The following is a 20609-nucleotide window of genomic DNA, read 5'->3' as shown; positions in this document are numbered from 1 at the left end:
AGGAGAAGTGGAAATGGAAGACAAACATAAATGAAGCCTTGCCAAAAACTCTAAAATTTAGATACATTTTGGATCTGATGTGACCACATTGCTATGGGCTTGGGGCTTACACACTTGGGATACTGTACTAACCTGCAAGTTCTGTACCTATCAATATCTATTGATACTAAAGGAGCCTTGCCTGTTTATGGTTCTACATCTTGAAAAAGTTCTACCTGAGGTTGATACAACCAGGTCCCTGATCAGTTGGAGTGAGTCTGGACAGTTATTTGACTGCCTATTAATCCTTGTGGGGGAACACTGAGTCTAGGGTTTCACCTGGACTCCTTTATATTTGGGCTACCATGTTACCTGTCTATGGTGCCTTTTTCGGTCTTGGAGGGGGGTCTGAATGTTTATTCTTCTTTTTGGCATTAATATGTGAAATTACAAAGCAGCTATCAAAATTGTATTTACCAAAGATCAAACTAGGAGACACGTAAAGAGCCAGTGTACTGTAAGAGATGTTGGCAAAGAACCACCCCGAGCATGACAGCTGCTACTGTAAAACTATTTACTTACCTGCATGAGATTCTCTCAGCTAAGAAAGAGCTTCATTTTTAACTTAGAACGAGCCCGTAACGCATTTATATTCGTAGCAATTGCAAAAGAGCCAGACTGTGCACACATTCCCACCACCGACGCTCAGGGCCAATAATTCTCTTTTTGGAGAGCGCCAGCCCCGTACCTAATAGAATGTAAACATATAATTTTGTGCATTTTTCCCGCTTACAGTCTGAATGAGGCTGTATAAGATTAAGTGTATTAGAAAAGAATGCGATGATTGCTTACCATGAAAGGAAGAGAATGAGTGCAGCTTAAACAGTTGTGTAATACACACATGTATGAGCCAATTACTCCCTGCAATGCACACATCATTAATATACTTCAGTTGCAACCACACGTACTAATTGTACTGATACGATGAAAACAATAATGCTAGTTCATATCATATACAGGATTACTATAAGAAACCCTTGGTATCTCTTATATCCCTGTCAATAGAATTTGTGTGAAGTTGAATAGTGGGTGTGATAATTGGTTCTCATGCTGTGCAATTTATACATCTGTGGGCCAAGGTACCATTTTGCCACATATTTTTCTGCAGTGTTGCCCATAGAGCTAAGAACAAGTGGATCAAGATGTATCAGTACTTACATATTTAACAATGAAAGAGACCTGTATTTTGTTTAACACTGTAACAAGGTAGAATGTACTTTGTAGTGATGCCCTGCTCAAATGTCTGTGCGCTGTCCTATGGCTAACTATAAAATCTACCTCTAAGGTGTCCCTTATTAAAGAAAAAGGAAGATCTACATTGCAAGCACCACAAAGCGATCCTCTTCCTGCTTCTTCCTTTCTCACACAGGTTAAACATGCACAGTAGAGTGAACTTGCTGGTGTTCACCAAAATGTACCCTAGGCCGATGCAGTTTTAACAGAAACACCAGCCTGGGGTATCGGTATCAAGGTGGCAATATATCTCTGGACTTTGTACAAAGAGCTATTTACAGTAACCATGTATTTTCTCATTTAGCTACCACCCAACCCCTTCTTGAAGCTATATAATGTATCTGCCAGTATGAGCGATTCAGGGAGAGAATTCCACAACTTCACTGCTCTCACAGTAAAAACCTTTTCTGAATATTTAGCCGGAACCTCTTTTCTTCTAATCAGAATGGGTGCTTGTGTCTGCTGGGAGGACCGATTGGCAAAGTATTGGAGAGATTATTATATGAACCCCTTTTATAATTATACATAGTTATCATATCCCACCTTAAGTGCCTCTCCTCCAGCGAAAACAGCCCCAACTTGGCTTTTATTAGCTTAGCTGCCCTTCTTTAGACCCTCATCATTATTTAATAATTCACCTTCTGCCATCATTTTATAGGAGATTAAAACGTAATTTTCTACTTGATACACTGGTGACAACACTGAAGGACTGGATCGTTACTACAATAGAGTTGCTGAACCTTAGGCTGGTGCAGTAAGTTCTGTATATAACATATTGTATTTATAGGCACATATAATTTCAGGGTGTAGTTTACCTTAAACAAGATTGTTGAACATTTACCATTAGAGGGTTGGGGTGTAACTGAAGCATAGGCTGGGAGATGGCTGCTGCTTTAATAAAAGCTCCGTCATGAGTGCTATATGTTCTGATGGGAAACTGTTGGAACCTGTTGCTTCTGGCAGACAGGAAGCTCAGCAGGAAAGCATATCTTATTTATGTCATTGTATGCACAAAAGAAGGGTCTTAATTTGTGGCAAACTCTACATACCTGCCTTAGGTAGCCAAACTTGCCCATGATTACAAGAGCAAGAGAAGCCTCAAACATAGCCTCCTTAAATCTTATGTAACCATAAAGCCTTTCCTTCATACTTTGTCTAGTGGCCAATATCACAATCTAAAAAAAGGCCTCCTTAAATCAGAAATGTTCTTACATAGTAACATAGTAACATAGTAAGTTGGGTTGAAAAAAGACATACGTCCATCAAGTTCAACCATAATGCCTATATATAACCTGCCTAACTACAAGTTGATCCAGAGGAAGGCAAAAAACCCCATCTGAAGCCTCTCTAATTTGCCACAGAGGGGAAAAAATTCCTTCCTGACTCCAAGATGGCAATCGGACCAGTCCCTGGATCAACTAGTACTAAGAGCTATCTCCCATAACCCTGTATTCCCTCACTTGCTAAGAATCCATCCAGCCCCTTCTTAAAGTTATATAATGTATCAGCCAGTACGACTGATTCGGAGAGGGAATTCCAGAACCTCACAGCTCTCACTGTAAAAAATCCTTTCCGAATGTTTAAATGGAACCTCCCTTCTTCTAAACGGAGTGGGTGCCCTCGTGTCCGTTGGAAGGACCTACTGGTAAATAAAACATTAGAAAGGTTATTATATGATCCCTTTATATATTTATACATAGTTATCATGTCACCTCTTAAGCGCCTCTTCTCCAGTGTAAACAGACCCAACTTGGCCAGTCTTTCTTCATAACTGAGACTTTCCATACCCTTCACCAGCTTAGTTGCCCTTCTCTGGACCCTCTCTAACTCAGTAATGTCCCGTTTGAGCACTGGAGACCAAAACTGAACAGCATATTCTAGATGGGGCCTTACCAGTGCTCTGTAAAGGGGAAGAATAACCCCCTCCTCCCGTGAATCTATACCCCTTTTAATACAGCTCAAAACCTTGTTTGCCCTTGCAGCTGCTGCCTGGCATTGCTTGCTACAGCCAAGTTTATTATCTACAAGGACTCCAAGGTCCTTCTCCATTATGGATTTGCCTAGTGCAGTCCCATTAAGGGTATACGGGGCTTGCATGTTTTTACATCCCAGGTGCATGACCTTACATTTATCCACATTAAATCTCATCTGCCACTTAGCTGCCCAGATTGCCAGTTGGTCAAGATCCTGCTGCAGGGATGTCACATCCTGGATAGAATTGACTGGTCTGCAGAGTTTTGTGTCATCTGCAAACACTGATACATTACTCATAATACCCCCCCCTAAGTCATTTATGAACAAATTAAACAAAAGTGGACCCAGTACAGAACCCTGAGGGACCCCACTGAGGACCTTATTCCAAGTAGAGAATGTGCCATTAACAACCACCCTCTGTACCCGATCCTGTAGCCAGTTTTGTATCCATGTGCAAACGGCTTCACTAAGACCAATAGACCTTAGCTTAGAAAGCAGTCGTTTGTGGGGAACGGTATCAAATGCTATCGCAAAATCCAAATAGATGATATCTACTGCATCCCCACTGTCCAGTTTCTTACTTACCTCATCATAAAAAGCAATTAAATTGGTCTGACATGACCTGTCCTTCATAAAGCCATGCTGATTACTGCTCATAATGCCATTCTCCACTACATAATTTTGAATGTGATCCCTTAACAAGCCTTCAAATAACTTGCCCACCACGGATGTCAAACTTACAGGCCTATAATTGCCAGGCTGAGATCTTACTCCCTTTTTAAATATGGGAATGACATTCGCCTTCTTCCAATCCCTAGGTACCATACCTGATGAAAGAGAGTCTGAGAATATCAGAAACAAGGGCCACTGCAATTCTGCCCCAATTCTTATGTAATAACAAGAAGGAACAGGACATTTCAGTTATAAGAAAGCGTTGAATATTTTATTAATAACTAAGTGAGATCTGTTTTATTAAGAAGTGAATAGTCGAACATTGTACCCGGCTGAAGAACACTGGTACCTTCTGTTAGACTTCTGGAGTCCACTCCATGGCTACATGGATCCTTAATGAGCCAATGTCTTGGGGTACTGTAGCATTCAAAATGTTCTTTAGTTGAGATACACTTCGCACTCTTTTAGAATGTCCTCTTTTTGCTGAAAATAATCCCGGTACCACTCAATGTGTTCCCGCTTCTGTTTGACACTTAGGTAAGGGTTCTTGGAGAGGCCGCATACAACAAGCTCCATAAAGTGTCTAATGGGTCCTTGTTTTGGGAAGTCTTCCAAGTACTTGTCAAGGAATATGTGTTCATGAAACTCTACCTTCTGCTCCTCATCAAGACCTGGAAAGAGAGGTTCTGGGTAAGGACTGTGCCAGGATAACCTGTGCTTCTTCATTAATACAGAAAGCCAAACAGTTACATTTTGCTTTTAATGACTCTCACACTAGAATAAAACTATATAACATTAAATTATTAGGGTTGGTGGTTGGCTATCACCTCATAATCATCTCACCTTGTTGAGGAATTTGAATAAACTGCAAATGAGCCGGTTGTTTTTTATGGAATTAAAAGAGCCCATTGCATCAGTTCGTATAAAGGATATTGCAATATGCCCAATGGGACAGTTAGGTTTTGTGGATAGCTTACAAAAACACACACAAATGCAATATGTGAGTGACACTGTTATTACTCTAGTATAAGCTAGGACAAGGGACAAATCTATGGCTAGAAAATGCTTATTACATAACTTCAGTGCTTACACCCCAATATCTACTCTTCCTGGTCACCCATCTCACAAGCTGCCATATATTTAAAAGGAAAACTATACCCCCAAACAATGTAGGTCTCTATAAAACAGCAGATATGTAAAACCCTGCTTCATCTAAATAACATTACAATATATTCCTTTAGTAGTGTGTGCCATTGGGTAAAATGACCATTTTAAGTACTAAGGGCCACCCCCTGGGAAGATTCACGGTGCACACTAACAAACCAAGGGCACATAATACACAATAGGTAAAATATCTATAAACATTTATTTAAATTCTAGTCTGGCAATATTCTTGGCAATATTTCTTAATAGGCCGCCTAATATGATATTAACTATCTGTTGGTTATATATTCACTCTGGGGGTATAGTTCTTAAAGTGATTTTTTATTTGTTCTTCATAATGTAATCTAAAGTTTAATAATTGCCTTTTACAAGCAAACAGCACAAACTTTAATTTACTTTATTACTGTTGTTGACTAGAACCTCAGTTTGCTGTTGCTGTTTAAGCAGATGATGCAGGTGACTGAGGACTCATTTGAAGTGTGGTAACTGGACCAGGCGCCTTACACAGAGGAGCTTTCCTTACTAGATCCATTCCTGCTGTTCAGACAAAATAAACAGAACAAAAGGCCACAGGCACATTCCTGATGGTTGCTTTCCTCTCCATGACTTGGCTCTCTAACGCTTTCTGCACAAAAGTTATTACACCATGAGGCAGATTTATCAAAATGTGAGATCAGGCCTCATCACAAAAAAATTTCCCACTTTCTATTCATTCCTATGGGATTTTTAGAAGTGTATTTAATAATCAGTGAAAGTTTGCTAAGTACGCTTCTAAAAATCCCATAGGAATGAATAGAAAGTATCACATTTTGATAAATCTGCACAATGACATGCAGCGCTACAGTCTGAGAAGACACAGTGAATTCAGTTACATATAGACTTGGAAGAGACAAATCATCTGATCAAGTCGTTATGTTTTTATACATATTTATACTACTGTATGTTGATGCTTTTTTTTTTTTTTTTTTTTATTAATGCGATCTACTCTAGAACATAGCAAGCAATTAGGTTGTGTTTTATGAGCTTACTCATTCACTTATGGCTTATACTTACCAGCTTCATTGTCAATTGGGAAAGTCCAAAGTTTGCCTTCCTTGGTCCACCGAATCATTTCTTCAAACCCGTTCCTTGGTGGCTGCTCACTAGCGGAGGCTATTTCATTAGCTAGCTCCACGTCCCACAGGCTAGGAAACATTTCTGGGAAAAGAAAGCATGAACACACTTCAAGTAATAATAATAAAAAACATACATTTTTGCTGATTAAAGCAAAATGAAAAGTATGTTCAGCACAAGCCCTATTGCACTAATATTAAGCAACTGCCCTTTTCATTTTGATATTAGTGGCGAATGGTTTTTGCCAGGCAATTGGGAATAATCTGAGAAGCAATTACAAAAGTGCTTTTAGGCAATGGCCACAGAGGGCAATGGGGTGAAATTGTCTCCTGCTAAAGATCCCCCCTGTGCCACTGCCCTTAAAGTTCAGTAAAGCTACTGCTGCAATACGTTATAGAATATAGTGCCCAGTTATGGTCTCCAGTGCTCAAAAAGGATATTAATGAAATAGAGAAAGTTCAATGAAGGGCAGCTAAGCTGATGGACAGGTGTCTTTTTTTTTTCAACCAAAATTGCCATGTAACTACATTACAAAAAAAAACAGAATTTCCCAATGATGGAGGCATTGGTTTATTTAGGAATAAACAGAGGCCAGTCGTTGGTGTCCACAACAGTGTTTTCATCAAAAATATACATCCACACACAAATATGCTTTTGGAGCAAGCTGACAATTTTAAATGCAATACCCAGACAATCGGAGGCAGAAATGCTTTATATCATATTTTTTTTTAAAGGAGAAGGAAAGGCCAATAAAGAGTTAATCTCAAGCTGCAGCCCCATATTTCTCCTGTTCAGATGATCAGAAGCCTCATAGGGAAAAAAAAAACGCTGAGCTGTGTAAAGAAAGCTCCCATAATGCCTTGCTCCTGCACCGAGACCAAGACTGCTGTACATGCTCAGGTTGTAAGACTATGAGGAAGCTTCCTGCTGATTGGCTCAGATCACACATTCCTAAGGGGGGGAGCATTCTTTTGGGAGGGGAGAGCAGGAGAGGGGAGAGTGCTGCGCAGACTCTGGCACAGGAAAATAAAGAGACAAAAAATCCTGTTTCTTTTGATAGAGAAGTCAGTGCAGTGTTTCTGTGAGTGCTTATGGCTGTATTTAAATAGACCTTTCTGATAAAGCTTACTTAGTTTTTACCTTTTCTTCTCCTTGTTCAGCAGCTCTCCAACTTGAAATTTTATTAGTTATCTGGTTGCTATGGTCCAAATTACCCTAGCAACTAAGCAGCGGTGTGATTAAGCCATTGGAATATGAATAGGAGAGGGCTATATAGATACATAAGTAATAAAATATAACAATATAATTGTAGCCTCACAGAGCAATTGTTTTTTTTGGCTTCCGGGGTCTGTGACTCCCATTTAAAAGCTTAAAAAAGTTATAAGAAGTAGATAAATGAAACTATAAAAAAAAATAAATGGTGAAAATCAATTGAAAAGATGCTAAAAATTGCTCATTCTATAACATACTAAGGGGGGAATGTAACAAAAATCGCCAGCAGTGTGTAAAATGGCATTTTTGTGCATGTTTAGCGCTACTTGCAATGTAATACGGTTACACTTAACATTTATTATATTGCAAATGTTTAACAGCTGCACGAAGATGGCGTCCGTGTTAGTGCAGCTTTTTCATTAAGATGTTTTATTACATTCACTGCGCACTTGCGCAAACTTAAAAATTCACAAGCCTACTATCGTAAGAAATGTAAAGGGTTTGCAAACGGTATTTTTTTTTGTTGCGCAAATGCAAAATTTTTGCAAAGTGAAATTTTTCATTCTGACCGGTTTTTCTGTGATATATATTACATTCCCCAACAGAAGTTAATTTAAAGGTGAGCTAGCCCTTTAAAGCCATATGTGTTCCCGCTAGCGCCCCCATTACATGGTCATATAAATAAGCAGAGGCTTCCCATGTTACTGGCCCACCAGATGCCAGAAATAAATGATACACTATAAAGACTGACTGCTGATGACTGTATCGCAGTGTTAATAGGTATGGGATTATAATGATCTTTAATAGCAATTAGACACATTACAGAAGAGTGAGGATATCCTCAACCCGCTGAAATGAAATGCACCTTGAAATCCGAAGTGGAATGAAACGGGCTGCCAGACTGGGCTGTGTCTAGACACTAGGCAAATTATATTTCCAGTTTTAAACTTCTGTTTACCCTTTTTTTTTTTTTGAAAATCTAGCAAAACTTCAAGCCGTTTACCAGCAGGCTGGAGGATGTTCTGCCAGGGATGACATTCAAGCACATCCCTGCTAGACCAATAAAACCACCCTCAGCCTTCTGCGTTAATCCACCCAGGACACACAGGAAAAGTCACAATCATGATGGCCAGGCCTTGCATTTCAATTAATCTGTTTCATTGACCCACCAAAAAAAATAAAACAAACATTAATGAGCCATAATCGCCCAGGCACCAAATGTAATGCAATGGAAGATATTAACTTTATCCCGCTATACATATATTTGGTTCTGTTCCAATTTTATTCCGATATAAAATTTAACATTTTCAGTATGGCACAATGCATAAACAAGGAACTGTCAATAGAACTGGGATTGCTGATTCCCACCCATCTCTGCTGGCTCTAGCCCTGTTGTGTTAATCAGACTGTTCAACAGCAGACACTCTAATCTAGCCCATTTGGCCACTCGTGTGTTGGCTCAAAAACTGATGTGATTATATTCTCATGAGCTCTTCCATTCTCTTCCAAATATTCTACAAATTATACCCCCAAACAATGTAGGTCTCTAAAAATATATTGCATAAACAGCTCATTTGTAAAACCCAGCTTCATCTAAATAAACCATTTTCATAAAAACTTACTTTATTCGCAGTATGTGCCATTGGGTAATCCTACATAGAGAAATGTAATTTTAAGTACTAAGGGCCGCCTCCTCGGATCATACGATTCACGGCGCACACAAACAAGGTCACACATACATGTTAGGTCACATCAGCCAATTAATATCTTTTGCTTCCACACTACAGTTAGTGCTGCATTATTTCCTGTCAGCTGATCTCTGAGGGAGCACACAGCCAATCACTAAATGGTGGCTCAAGAGGAAAGATATAAAAGGGCAATAATTACTGATATATATATATTCCATTTTGGTCAGATTCTTTATTAGACCACTTAACATAATATTAACTATCTGTTGGTTATGTATTCATTCCGGGGGTATACTGTAGTTCTTAAGTGTTTTACGTGTCTTACAAACAACAGAAAATGGCGGCTCAAGGGAAAGAATTGTAAAAGGGCAATATTTACTGATATACAGTGGTGTGAAAAACTATTTGCCCCCTTCCTAATTTCTTATTCTTTTGCATGTTTCTGCTCATCAAAAACCATTAACTATTAGTCAAAGATAACATAATTGAACACAAAATGCAGTTTTTAAATGAAGGTTCACGTTATTAAGGGAGAAAAAAAACTCCAAATCTACATGGCCCTGTGTGAAAAAGTGATTGCCCCCCTTGTTCAAAAATAACTTAACTGTGGTTTATCAATTTCAATTTTCAATTTCAATATCAATTTCTGTAGTCACCCCCAGGCCTGATTACTGCCACACCTGTTTCAATCAAGAAATCACTTAAATAGGAGCTACCTGACACAGAGAAGTAGACCAAAAGCACCTCAAAAGCTAGACATCATGCCAAGATCCAAAGAAATTCAGGAACAAATGAGAACAAAAGTAATTGAGATCTATCAGTCTGGTAAAGGTTATAAAGCCATTTCTAAAGCTTTGGGACTCCAGCGAACCACAGTGAGAGCCATTATCCACAAATGGCAAAAACATGGAACAGTGGTGAACCTTCCCAGGAGTGGCCGGCCGACCAAAATTACCCCAAGAGCGCAGAGACAACTCATCCGAGAGGCCACAAAAGACCCCAGGACAACATCTAAAGAACTGCAGGCCTCACTTGCCACAATTAAGGTCAGTGTTCACGACTCCACCATAAGAAAGAGACTGGGCAAAAACGGCCTGCATGGCAGATTTCCAAGGGGCAAACCACTTTTAAGCAAAAAGAACATTATGGCTCATCTCAATTTTGCTAAAAAACATCTCAGTGATTGCCAAGACTTTTGGGAAAATACCTTGTGGATCGACGAGACAAAAGTTGAACTTTTTGGAAGGTGCGTGTCCCGTTACATCTGGCGTAAAAGTAACACAGCATTTCAGAAAAAGAACATCATACCAACAGTAAAATATGGTGGTGGTAGTGTGATGGTCTGGGGTTGTTTTGCTGCTTCAGGACCTGGAAGGCTTGCTGTGATAGATGGAACCATGAATTCTACTGTCTACCAAAAAATCCTGAAGGAGAATGTCCGGCCATCTGTTCGTCAACTCAAGCTGAAGCGATCTTGGGTGCTGCAGCAGGACAATGACCCAAAACACACCAGCAAATCCACCTCTGAATGGCTGAAGAAAAACAAAATGAAGACTTTGGAGTGGCCTAGTCAAAGTCCTGACCTGAATCCTATTGAGATGTTGTGGCATGACCTTGAAAAGGCGGTTCATGCTAGAAAACCCTCAAATAAAGCTGAATTACAACAATTCTGCAAAGATGAGTGGGCCAAAATTCCTCCAGAGCGCTGTAAAGGACTCGTTGCAAGTTATCGCAAACGCTTGATTGCAGTTATTGCTGCTAAGGGTGGCCTAACCAGTTATTAGGTTCAGGGGGCAATTACTTTTTCACACAGGGCCATGTAGGTTTGGATTTTTTTTCTCCCTAAATAATAAAAACCCTCATTTAAAAACTGCATTTTGTGTTTTCTTGTGTTATGTTTGACTAATAGTTAAATGTGTTTGATGATCAGAAACATTTTGTGTGACAAACATGCAAAAGAATAAGAAATCAGGAAGGGGGCAAATAGTTTTTCACACCACTGTATATATTCAGTTTGGTAATATTCTTTAATAGGCCAATTCATATGATATAAGATAAGCTAATAATAACCAGCACTAATGCACACACATAGGACATACTATGCCTGAGGACTCTGGAATGTACATTAGAGAGAAAGTGAAGTGGGGCGCTGTAGCAGATGCAGTGAGGAGCCTGCCATTTCTGAGAGCTGCTTCACTCATACTGTTATTACAGATGTCACTTATCAAAATATGTTCTTTCAAATAGCAATGTTTTCTGTGTGCAGGGAAAATAACTGTCGGAAACTGATTTGGTTAGAAAATAACAGATCACAGTGAAATTAGCAGTGAAAACAAACAATGACAGAGGAACTTAGTGAAGCAACTGGAGGTCAAATTGCTGTCCTGAACACAATCAAAGCCCCGAAATGCAGCTGAATTAAAGGTTTTCAAGGGAGCTGAAAGGTTTCCACCGCCTTAGATTCACATGCAACCCCTGTAAACTGATGAATTCTGGGATTTGAAGTCCTTCTGCTTTCCAGAGAATCTGTGAACCACCCACTATAGAAAGCAGAGGGATTTCAAGTTCCAGAAGCCATCACTTAACAATGAATCAAGGTGAGGGAGGGTTGGGTCACTCTGTGAGCCTAAATGGGGTGGGGAAAACAGCCCTGTGAGCACAGACTTTCATGGTTATCTTTTTAACTGTGCAACCTGCTATGTCTGTGTAAAATAAATAAATTTATATCTTTATTGGAAGATCAGATAGTGATTATTCACCGTTACTACATAAGCCCAACTGAATGAGCTCATGTGAAAAAGGGAGTAAAATCAAAGAGTGTGAGAAATATAAAAGGTTATCTGAACAGATAAAAGTGAAAAAGTGCAATGTCTGTCTTTTCTGCCCTATTTAAAATTGGTACATTTAAACCACATAACTGTAAAAAATATACTACTCGTTGGAAACGTACCGTATATACTCGAGTATAAGCCGATCCGAATATAAGCCGAGGTACCTAATTTTACCTAAGAAAACTGGAAAAACTTATTGACTCGAGTATAAGCCTAGGCATCCATTTCTTTTAACACACCAGCACAAAACGCTATCATCATCATGGAAGATAGAGAAAACATTGCAGATGAAAAAATAATATATTAATAAAATAGATAAATAAATTGGGCATTTTCTCCACCTGTGTATTTCGGCCAGCTGAGAAGCATCCAGAACCACCCTTGAGTTTGGCAAAACAACATACAGTATATACAGTCTCTCAAACACTCAAAATGACCGGCCATAAGAAAACTGGCTTGTGTTAAGCCACCTCAGTTTGTGCAACATTATTGTATTTAATTAGCCCTGGTAATGCAAAGACTTTAGATCAGTGTCTGTTTTTAGCACTTGAAGAAGGGGGAAAAAATTGGAAAGCAGTGCACACGTTATCCTATACTCAGTGACAGTTACTAGTGAGAAAAGAATTTTAGATGTAGTTGTTTAATGTAATAAGGGTAAATAGACAGAAGTGCTTTTGGAGTTGCCCAATTCTATGGTTGGATTTGGACAGGCAATTCCATAGAACATCACTGCTCCTCCTGATTAATTGGCTGTTGGCATAGCAACTGTAAGTAATAAATAACCTTGTGTTATTATGCATTCACTTGCTTGCTTTACCCTTGCTTTAAGCTGCCAAACCCGGCCCTTCAGTCAAATTGTCTGTCACCCCATAGAGATGAAGAGTAGTAAACACTCTGCTGTGGAGAAAAGGAGGCAGTGGGATGACCCTTACAAATGCGTTTCTGGGTTCTGTCCACCTCTCACTGCAACAGTGTGCTGTTGAAGAATTCCCCCAAGTCTTGCTGTTAAGTACTCAGTTGACTTACTCTATTTCAGTGATCCAGCACCTCTCCAGCAATAGGTCGCGCAACTTACTCCATGTCAGTGATGCAGGACCTTCCCAGCCATTGGGCGCGGACGCATGGACGCATCCAGCACCGGGCATCCGCCGCGCACACACGCCACGTGCGAGTGATGGATGCCCGGTGCTGGATGCGTGCATGCACTCGCTATGCGCTATTGACTGTCTGCTGATGCCGGATGATGCCGCAGTAACCGAACATCCCGGGTGGGGTTGGGGGTTGGCTGCGAGTAAAATGTTTTGTATGTGATTAATTGATTAACAAAGTTGGTGGTCCTCTGGTATAGATGATGTTGGATGGCCATGCTTCCTCCACAGTAACCGAACGTCCCCGGTGGGGGTTGGCTGTGAGCGAGCACAAGCATACGTCCACGGGAAGGGGGGGGGGGGGGTGCGAGTGCAAACATATGTCCAGGGGCGGGCGGTGTGAGCGAGTGCACGGCCGAGAGAACGTAACTACCGTATATACTCGAGTATTAGCCGAGGGTGCCTTTTTGAGCACATTATTAGTGCTCAAAAACTCGGCTTATACTCGAGTATATACGGTAATTTAAATGATTATCCAGAATGTCCAGGACCAGGGGCCCTCTGAATAAGGGATCTTTCCGTGATTTGGATCCCCACACATTGTCTACTAAAATCATTTAAAAAATGCCTCCAATTAGGATTAATTATATGTTAGTTGGGATCAAGTACATGAAATGTTTTATTATTACAGAGAAGGAAAATATTTCTAATAATTAGAAATGTTTGTTTAAATGTAATCTGTGGCAGATGGAACGTTCTGAATAATAGGCTTCTGGATAACGGGTCCCACACCTGTACGACATTATTTCTTTCCTAAAATATTAATATTTCTAATAAATCATTCATAAATACTAGTCTAATAAACTGCACAGCCACTCAAGTAACGAAAGAGTTAAAAACTGTGTCCGTCTTATTGTTATTAAATGCAGAGGCTCTTTATATTAAATAAATACCTTGAATTCCCCAGAAAGCTATGTACGTGTGTAGAGTAAGAGAGATTACATAGCACTAACAAGCTGACTCAATTAAAGCGCACAGTTGTGCTGCCATATGATGGAGCAAGCAGAGCAGGGCCCAGACACGTCAGGCTCAGGGTGTCACACTGATATTTAATATTGATACAGCAAGGAAACAGACATGATTCCAAGGATCAAATATCTCCTGGTATTTCCTGCTGCTCTGAGAAACGCTAATATTTTGCAATCCTTTTCTCGGACCACCACGAGACTTCATTTCAGGCTGCTTGTTCTATTCAGATTCTTCATTCTGTAGGAACTGAACTGGGAGCATGGCACAAATCTAAAGAAGCACAAGGTCCTCTCTGCACTTGGTTGGCTCTTACCTTACTTTGCCACTTTCAACAGCTTTGAAAAATAAAAATACCAAAGCAAAGAGAGAGAGAGAGCCATGAATATCTTCTAAATGATATCCTTATAAATGGTGCTTCCTGATATCATCAGTTATATTTGGTGCTTAGTGATATCATCAGTTATAATTGGTGCTTAGTAATGTAATTGGTCACGACTCACTGAAATGTCTGTATTATAATAAATAATGTACCCCCTGCAGTAAAATGAGAATATTAGACGTCTTGGAGTTCCATGACCTGTGTAAAAGCACTTGGACTTCAGCCTCGCACCTTTATATGGTCATAGAATTTCTTGGTGATTTATAATTTCCTTATATTTTACAATATGGGGTACATTATTCACTATAAAATGTTCTGTAAATTATTTTGGCAGGCCTTTCCAACTGGAGGCCTGCAAACTGGGGGTGAAGGCCCCACAGCCCCCAAACCGTGTCCCCGGATTGTGCATACTTTATTCTTACCTTAGGCACATCCAGGCCCGGATATGTGGAGAGGCCACAAAGGCCCGGGCCTAGGGCGGCAGAAGTTTAGGGGCGTTTTTTTTAAAATTTGTCTCCCATACGGAGCAGTCGGGACCTCTCCCCTCTCCCAAGAAGCGTTTGCGCATGCGCACTGGGGAGAGGGCGCGTTCGCACATGCGCACGGGGGTCGCGTTCGCGCATGTGCACTGGGGGGCACGTTCGGGCATGAGCAGAGGGGGACACCCACAGGGGTGGCCTCGGGGCGCCTCAGAGAGAAATCCGGCCCTGGGCACATCGGAAGAGGGAGATCTGCGGGCCAGCAGGGATTGGGTCTGGCCCAGAAGGCCCACCTAGTTTTTTCCCATGCCCTGCCGGCCCAGTTCGACCCTGCTCAAACATGATGTATGAGAAATAATCAGCCCAAAACATGTAACAAGTTGAGGCTCACTGATATAGGGGATAATGTATGTGAGGCGGAGATCTCCTATACAGTCAAAGAACTCAGATATCCTCAAATTTTAAAGTAAGGGGTTTGTTATTTCTGCTGTTGCTACTGAATGTACAACATATCAAGGCTCCTAAGCCTAGTACAGGGAGATCATTTGCCTTTTTAACTGGTGTTATGCTACACCCTCTTTATATTATAGCAGAAGTTATATGGGTCATTCTGCCACTAGACACCTGCTCACTACAAAATGGCCACCACCCACACAGCGCTGGGCCCCCATGGCACTCACTGCAACCCATACCAGCCCACTCCCCTTGCCTGGCTGCTCTCAGGTAGGAGAGTACCTGGTAAGGGGGTTTCTAAACAACTATAGAGAAAGCAGACACCATGGCCCCCTGTACCCCAGGCTCCCCTCTAACCATGCAGTCTGCTTTCTCTATAATTACCCCACTGCCACATCAGCTCTTAGTTGAAAACTTCTCCAGTGGGCGGCTATTTGATGCTCCATTGGAAGATACGTTATAATCGGAGATGCTCATATAGCCTCATCAATGAAACAGCGGTGTAATAATAGGGCTGCACAAGGGTTCCAGCAATACAGAGGACCAACTGAGGCCTTGGCTGGCAATTTTACATATGTTTTTTACCATATGTTTTCAAAACAAGGCTTTTGATTCCCTGACAGGAAGAACATTGACTATATTACTAGATGAGCCTAGTGTATACAGGCTGGGGAAATTAGCCAGTTTTCCTACTGTTGTCTCCTAATATTTTGTATACTGTACTACAGATTTAAGTGCATGACATAGGAAAAAGTAAAATTTCCACTTTCATAGAATCTTCTAGGCTTAAGACTGTCCACTGGGGTTCAAAGAACAGTTTCACCCATATTGGGGCTTATTAGTATAGTGCAGGGTTCTCTGATCATTATATGTAGAGCTGGGGAAGAGGATCGACTTGAAAAAAATTAAGATTGAGAAGCTAATGGAAACCCCAAGAAGAGGACAGGAATCCACTACTAAAACACCTGGTGGCACATTATGTTTTGTGCTTCTGTACCAGCCCAAGCCAACCCCCAGCTCTTTAGCAGGGAAGATCTGTGCCCCCAAAGATTCCCCCAGTAGCCCCCCATCATCTTTTCTGCTGATTCCCTGCACATACTCTGTGCTGCTGTCACCTACCTGAGCATAGGGACCGATGCACAATATTTAATGACCCATAAGCTTAGCTTCCCAACAGCTGCCCATAGCACACTGAGCATGTGCACACTGACACTTCTAACAAAATCCAAGATGGGCAGCTCCTGTGACAACTTGATCCTGGATCATTACTACTATGGCGATGCCGGACCTTTAGGCTGGTGCAATAAGTCTAGTATATAAAATATGGCATTTTTAACCATATTCATTTTTAGGGTTTAGTTTAAGTTCACAGTAAAATGGAAGTTCACCTTAGAAATAATTCTTAGCATCATTTAGAATGAGACATTTCTACTCTTAGATAATCTGCTTTGCCTTGTTTTTCCTTTGAGGTTTTTAAAATTATTTGCCCTTTACCCTTCCCTGCCACAAGCCTTATATGTAATTCTGGGGTAATAAACACGTTGTCTTCCAGTTCAGCTGCTCACCTATTTACTTTCCAGTTTGCCGTCAAACCGCTGATTACTGAGTTAGAGCAACCTGAATAACCGGCATGGTTTACATTCCAACTGAAGAATTGCAAAGCTGAATATATAACACACAATAAAAATTACAGACCTACTGCAAATGGTAATAGAATACTATTGTTTATAGGGGTCATTTATGACCGCAAGTACTTTTGTGGAGCTGCCAACTTAGCTTCCATCAGTTGCACTACTTGTCAGATCAGATCCCACTACTTGGGTCAGAAGGTGCTCCTCGCACCTTTATAGAAATGTGTTTGGTGTCACTGCCTTCCTCCTGCCTCCTGTTCCAAACCAAGTGCATCCAAAGCTGGCAGCACAGTTTCATGTCAAACTGCAAGCACAAATGCATCAATTTTAACACATCAGTAACTAAGTCTGATGCAACTCTCCCTGGAAACTAATGGGGGAAAATGTTGCACTGTGGGTAAAAAAAAAAAATATGACTGCTTCCAAAACTGCACTTGCAGTCACGGTCTTAAATGACCCTTTTTTTCGACTCCGATAACATTTAAATATAGAGCTGCTAGCACCCCTAGTGGTCACCAGCAGGCAATGCTGCTGCCTTACTGTGTAAGAGAAATTTTAAAGAAATAACTCCGTTTCCATTCATATTTATGTCCATTAGCCCAATTGTGTTAAGAGGCAATGTTCTATCTCCACATTAAGCTCCATCCTCACTTCTATTATCTAATTAAGGTAAAAAAAAAAAAAAAAATCAACAAGATAATCCTAATTATAAAGGGGTATATATTTCCCTTTTCTGGCACTTGAGTGGAGGTAAGAAACATAGAAGATGCAGTAAGGGGGGCTTTTACATACATGAGTAGTTAGTGAACAGCTGCAAGCAGTTAGGTAGGAAACAACCAACGAGTTTTGATTATTAACCTCTTAGGTGCCAAAACAAGTCTAACTGATGCTTTCTGCTCTAAACCCCCCTTCCCCCCCCCCCCCCCCCCCCCCAAAATAGAATCGATATTATTGATAATAATTGTGTGTTTAGCAGATAACTTTGGCTGTGGGACTGCAAGCACAAGAAAAGTACAGTGTGTGTATAAAGTATGAATAACTGCAATGCCTATGGGGTTAAGGCATTAGTCACTGCACGCAGCTCACATAAAATATGAGTCATGAATATGAAAGTATTTTAATATTAGATAAAAAGTTAATTCCCTAATTGACAGATCATGCGACCCACAGAATAGGGAAGGAATTCACAGAGAGCACATGGGGTAAGGCGCTTAGATGTTTGCCAAGTTGGAGAGCAAGTATGGCTTACTCTCTGGTATGCATGGGGTTAAAATTAGCCCCGGTCTGTGCATATGGCTCAGACTAAATGAGTCAGGATATAAAATTACTACAATATGAAACAAATGAAGCCATTGTAGAATGCAAGAATCAAATGCTCTCTTATTGAGGGGCCGTCATGTGATGCAGAGAATAGCGAGGCCAGGATTGCCAGTAATGGCAGCCTGCGGATCAGATTCACGGTATGAAGCCTGCAGTTGTGCACTAGGGAAGGGCTTATACTGACCTGTTCCAGTTGGCTGTTCAGGGTCGGCGAAAACAGGAAATATGTTCAACCGCCTTCCAGTGTACAGTCCTCTCCTGCTGTGAGAGAGAAACACTCAGTGACTGCCGCTGATTCATAGAAATACAATGTACTCGGTATCCTTGTACACACAACTCCCTACAACTTAGTGCGCTTGTGTCACTGTTTATAAACACATTTCAGCACAATTAAACGCACATCAACTGAAATGTGCAACACTTTTGTGCGCTTTCATTTAATGAAGATCTGCTCACAGGGTGGGGCCTGAGGGCAGAGTCATGCGTGGAACCAAATTTTACGACCCAGACCCGCAACCCGCGTTATACTTGCTTTGACCCTCTACCGACCCACAAATGCCTTATGCACAACCCAATCTGTGACCCACTGACCACAGAAACTAGAATAAATCTACCCAATAAAGTTTTTTTCCTTCTATATAACAACCTTAAGTTATGGTACTCCATATTAAATAAAGATCCCTTTTCCGGGAAACCCCAGGTCCCAAGCATTCCAGACCTGTTAAAGATCATAGGATGTGGAAGTAAAAGTGACATTAGGCTGGAAGTACTCTCTCTTACGTCTTAAGCAACCCAAATGCCTTTTGGCAGTAAAGATCTGTGCGTCATTTTCTGGGGATTTACAGTACATGCTCTGAGCTGCAATCAGTTACCTCGCTTTATACAACACGCACACAATATAACATTTATAATATCAGTGAAATTAATAATTAATTCAGGTTCACATTAAACAGTGTACTGAGTATCAGAATAGCCAGTCCTCTAGCCTTGGCTTTCATGACAAATATAATGCGAGTTTAGGCTAATGCATCAATAATTTCTAAAAGCCCTAAGCTCAGCTTCTCAACAGAAGCCCAGAGCCCACTGAGCATGTGCAGTGTCATTGACACCTGGGTACAGCTTTGATGGATGACTTCTATCACATCTCTGCTTACTGGCACAGTAAATTCAGTATATAAATATATGTATATAAAACACAGCATTACACACCATTTTTGTAGGCTGTAGTTCTCCTTAAAATACCAAGATCATAGCCTCTAATGATAAAATACATAAGAGAGAGCAGCCTCTTGGCAGGCAGTCTCCCAGAGTCAGACACTGTGACTAGGAAACGTCTGACTCCTCAGAATGAGACTTTTGTCTCTCCATGGTACAGATTATTACTCTTCCAGTGCTGCCACAAGACATTCTCCAGTAAATAATATGGGAACTAAAAAGGCCACAAAGCCACGTGAAGAGCACAGGGAAGCTGCGCTTTTGAATCCTGACATTAAATTGATATAAAAACGTTCTCAGATGGAATTGCTGCCCTATAATGCAAAGCAATTAGGCTTGGCAGGCCAATTCCCAGTATGCCTCTCATAAAATGGCTCGGAGCATTTCTCATTACCTCAGATATGATTGGCTATAATTGAAATGCTTCGATTAAAAAGGAATGACTGTAATGGGCAAGCTGCTAATTGGGTGCAGCAGAAGTGGTGAGTCACATCTGGATGAGCCCCGTCTCTGCGCTCATAGGCCTTGCACAATCCACACGCACAAGCTAATGGCTTAAAGACTAAAAATCCTCTTAGCACGTGATGAGGAGCAAGTTCCCTTGGCATGTGTTTGTGCATCTGCCCACTCCCCCCTTTCCAAATGTCTCCTATTCAGTAGGTTAAACGCACGCCATTCCTTTTCTCCCATTAGATATGGGATTTAAAGTCACAGTACAATACCTAATGTAAAACTGTTTACAAGATTTGGATTTCATTTTGTGGGGTACCTAAACTTCTGAACCATAACTGCTAGTTACACTGGGGGTCATTTATCAACACTGGGCAAATTTGCCTATGGGCAATAACCTATGGCAACCAATCAAATTGTTGCATTCATTGTTCTACCTGCACCTAGCTGAAGAAGCCAATTACTGATTGGTTGCTATGGGTTACTGCCCACAAGCAATTTTGCCTAGTGTTGATAAATGAGACTGATAATTAGATAATATGTCATGTGTCTAAGGTTACCAGGAAATAACAAATGCACTATGAAGGCTTAGGCCTTCATAAAAAAAACTGTAGCATGAAGGTGCCATGTTACATGCCA

General features: G+C 40.8%; 1 protein-coding gene across 2 annotated transcripts in view; it reads right to left on the bottom strand.

The window, feature by feature from the left end:
• Positions 1–4161: 4161 nt before the first annotated feature.
• mrps31 (mitochondrial ribosomal protein S31) overlaps positions 4162–20609 on the bottom strand; it is a 31438-nt gene continuing 14990 nt past the window's right edge. Inside the window, exons 5-7 of one of the 2 annotated variants that reach the window (XM_002936728.5) lie at positions 18490–18566; positions 6136–6279; positions 4162–4589 (exon numbers count right to left, since the gene is read on the bottom strand). In XM_002936728.5, the coding sequence (XP_002936774.2) occupies positions 4357–4589; positions 6136–6279; positions 18490–18566 (454 nt within the window). In that variant the 3' untranslated portion in view covers positions 4162–4356. The remainder of the gene's footprint in view (positions 4590–6135; positions 6280–18489; positions 18567–20609) is intronic. The other variant, XM_004911982.4, reaches the window with a different exon arrangement.

Source organism: Xenopus tropicalis, chromosome 2, assembly GCF_000004195.4.
Source record: "Xenopus tropicalis strain Nigerian chromosome 2, UCB_Xtro_10.0, whole genome shotgun sequence".
Lineage (NCBI taxonomy): Eukaryota > Metazoa > Chordata > Amphibia > Anura > Pipidae > Xenopus > Xenopus tropicalis.
This window is presented reverse-complemented; position numbering and strand designations above follow the sequence as displayed.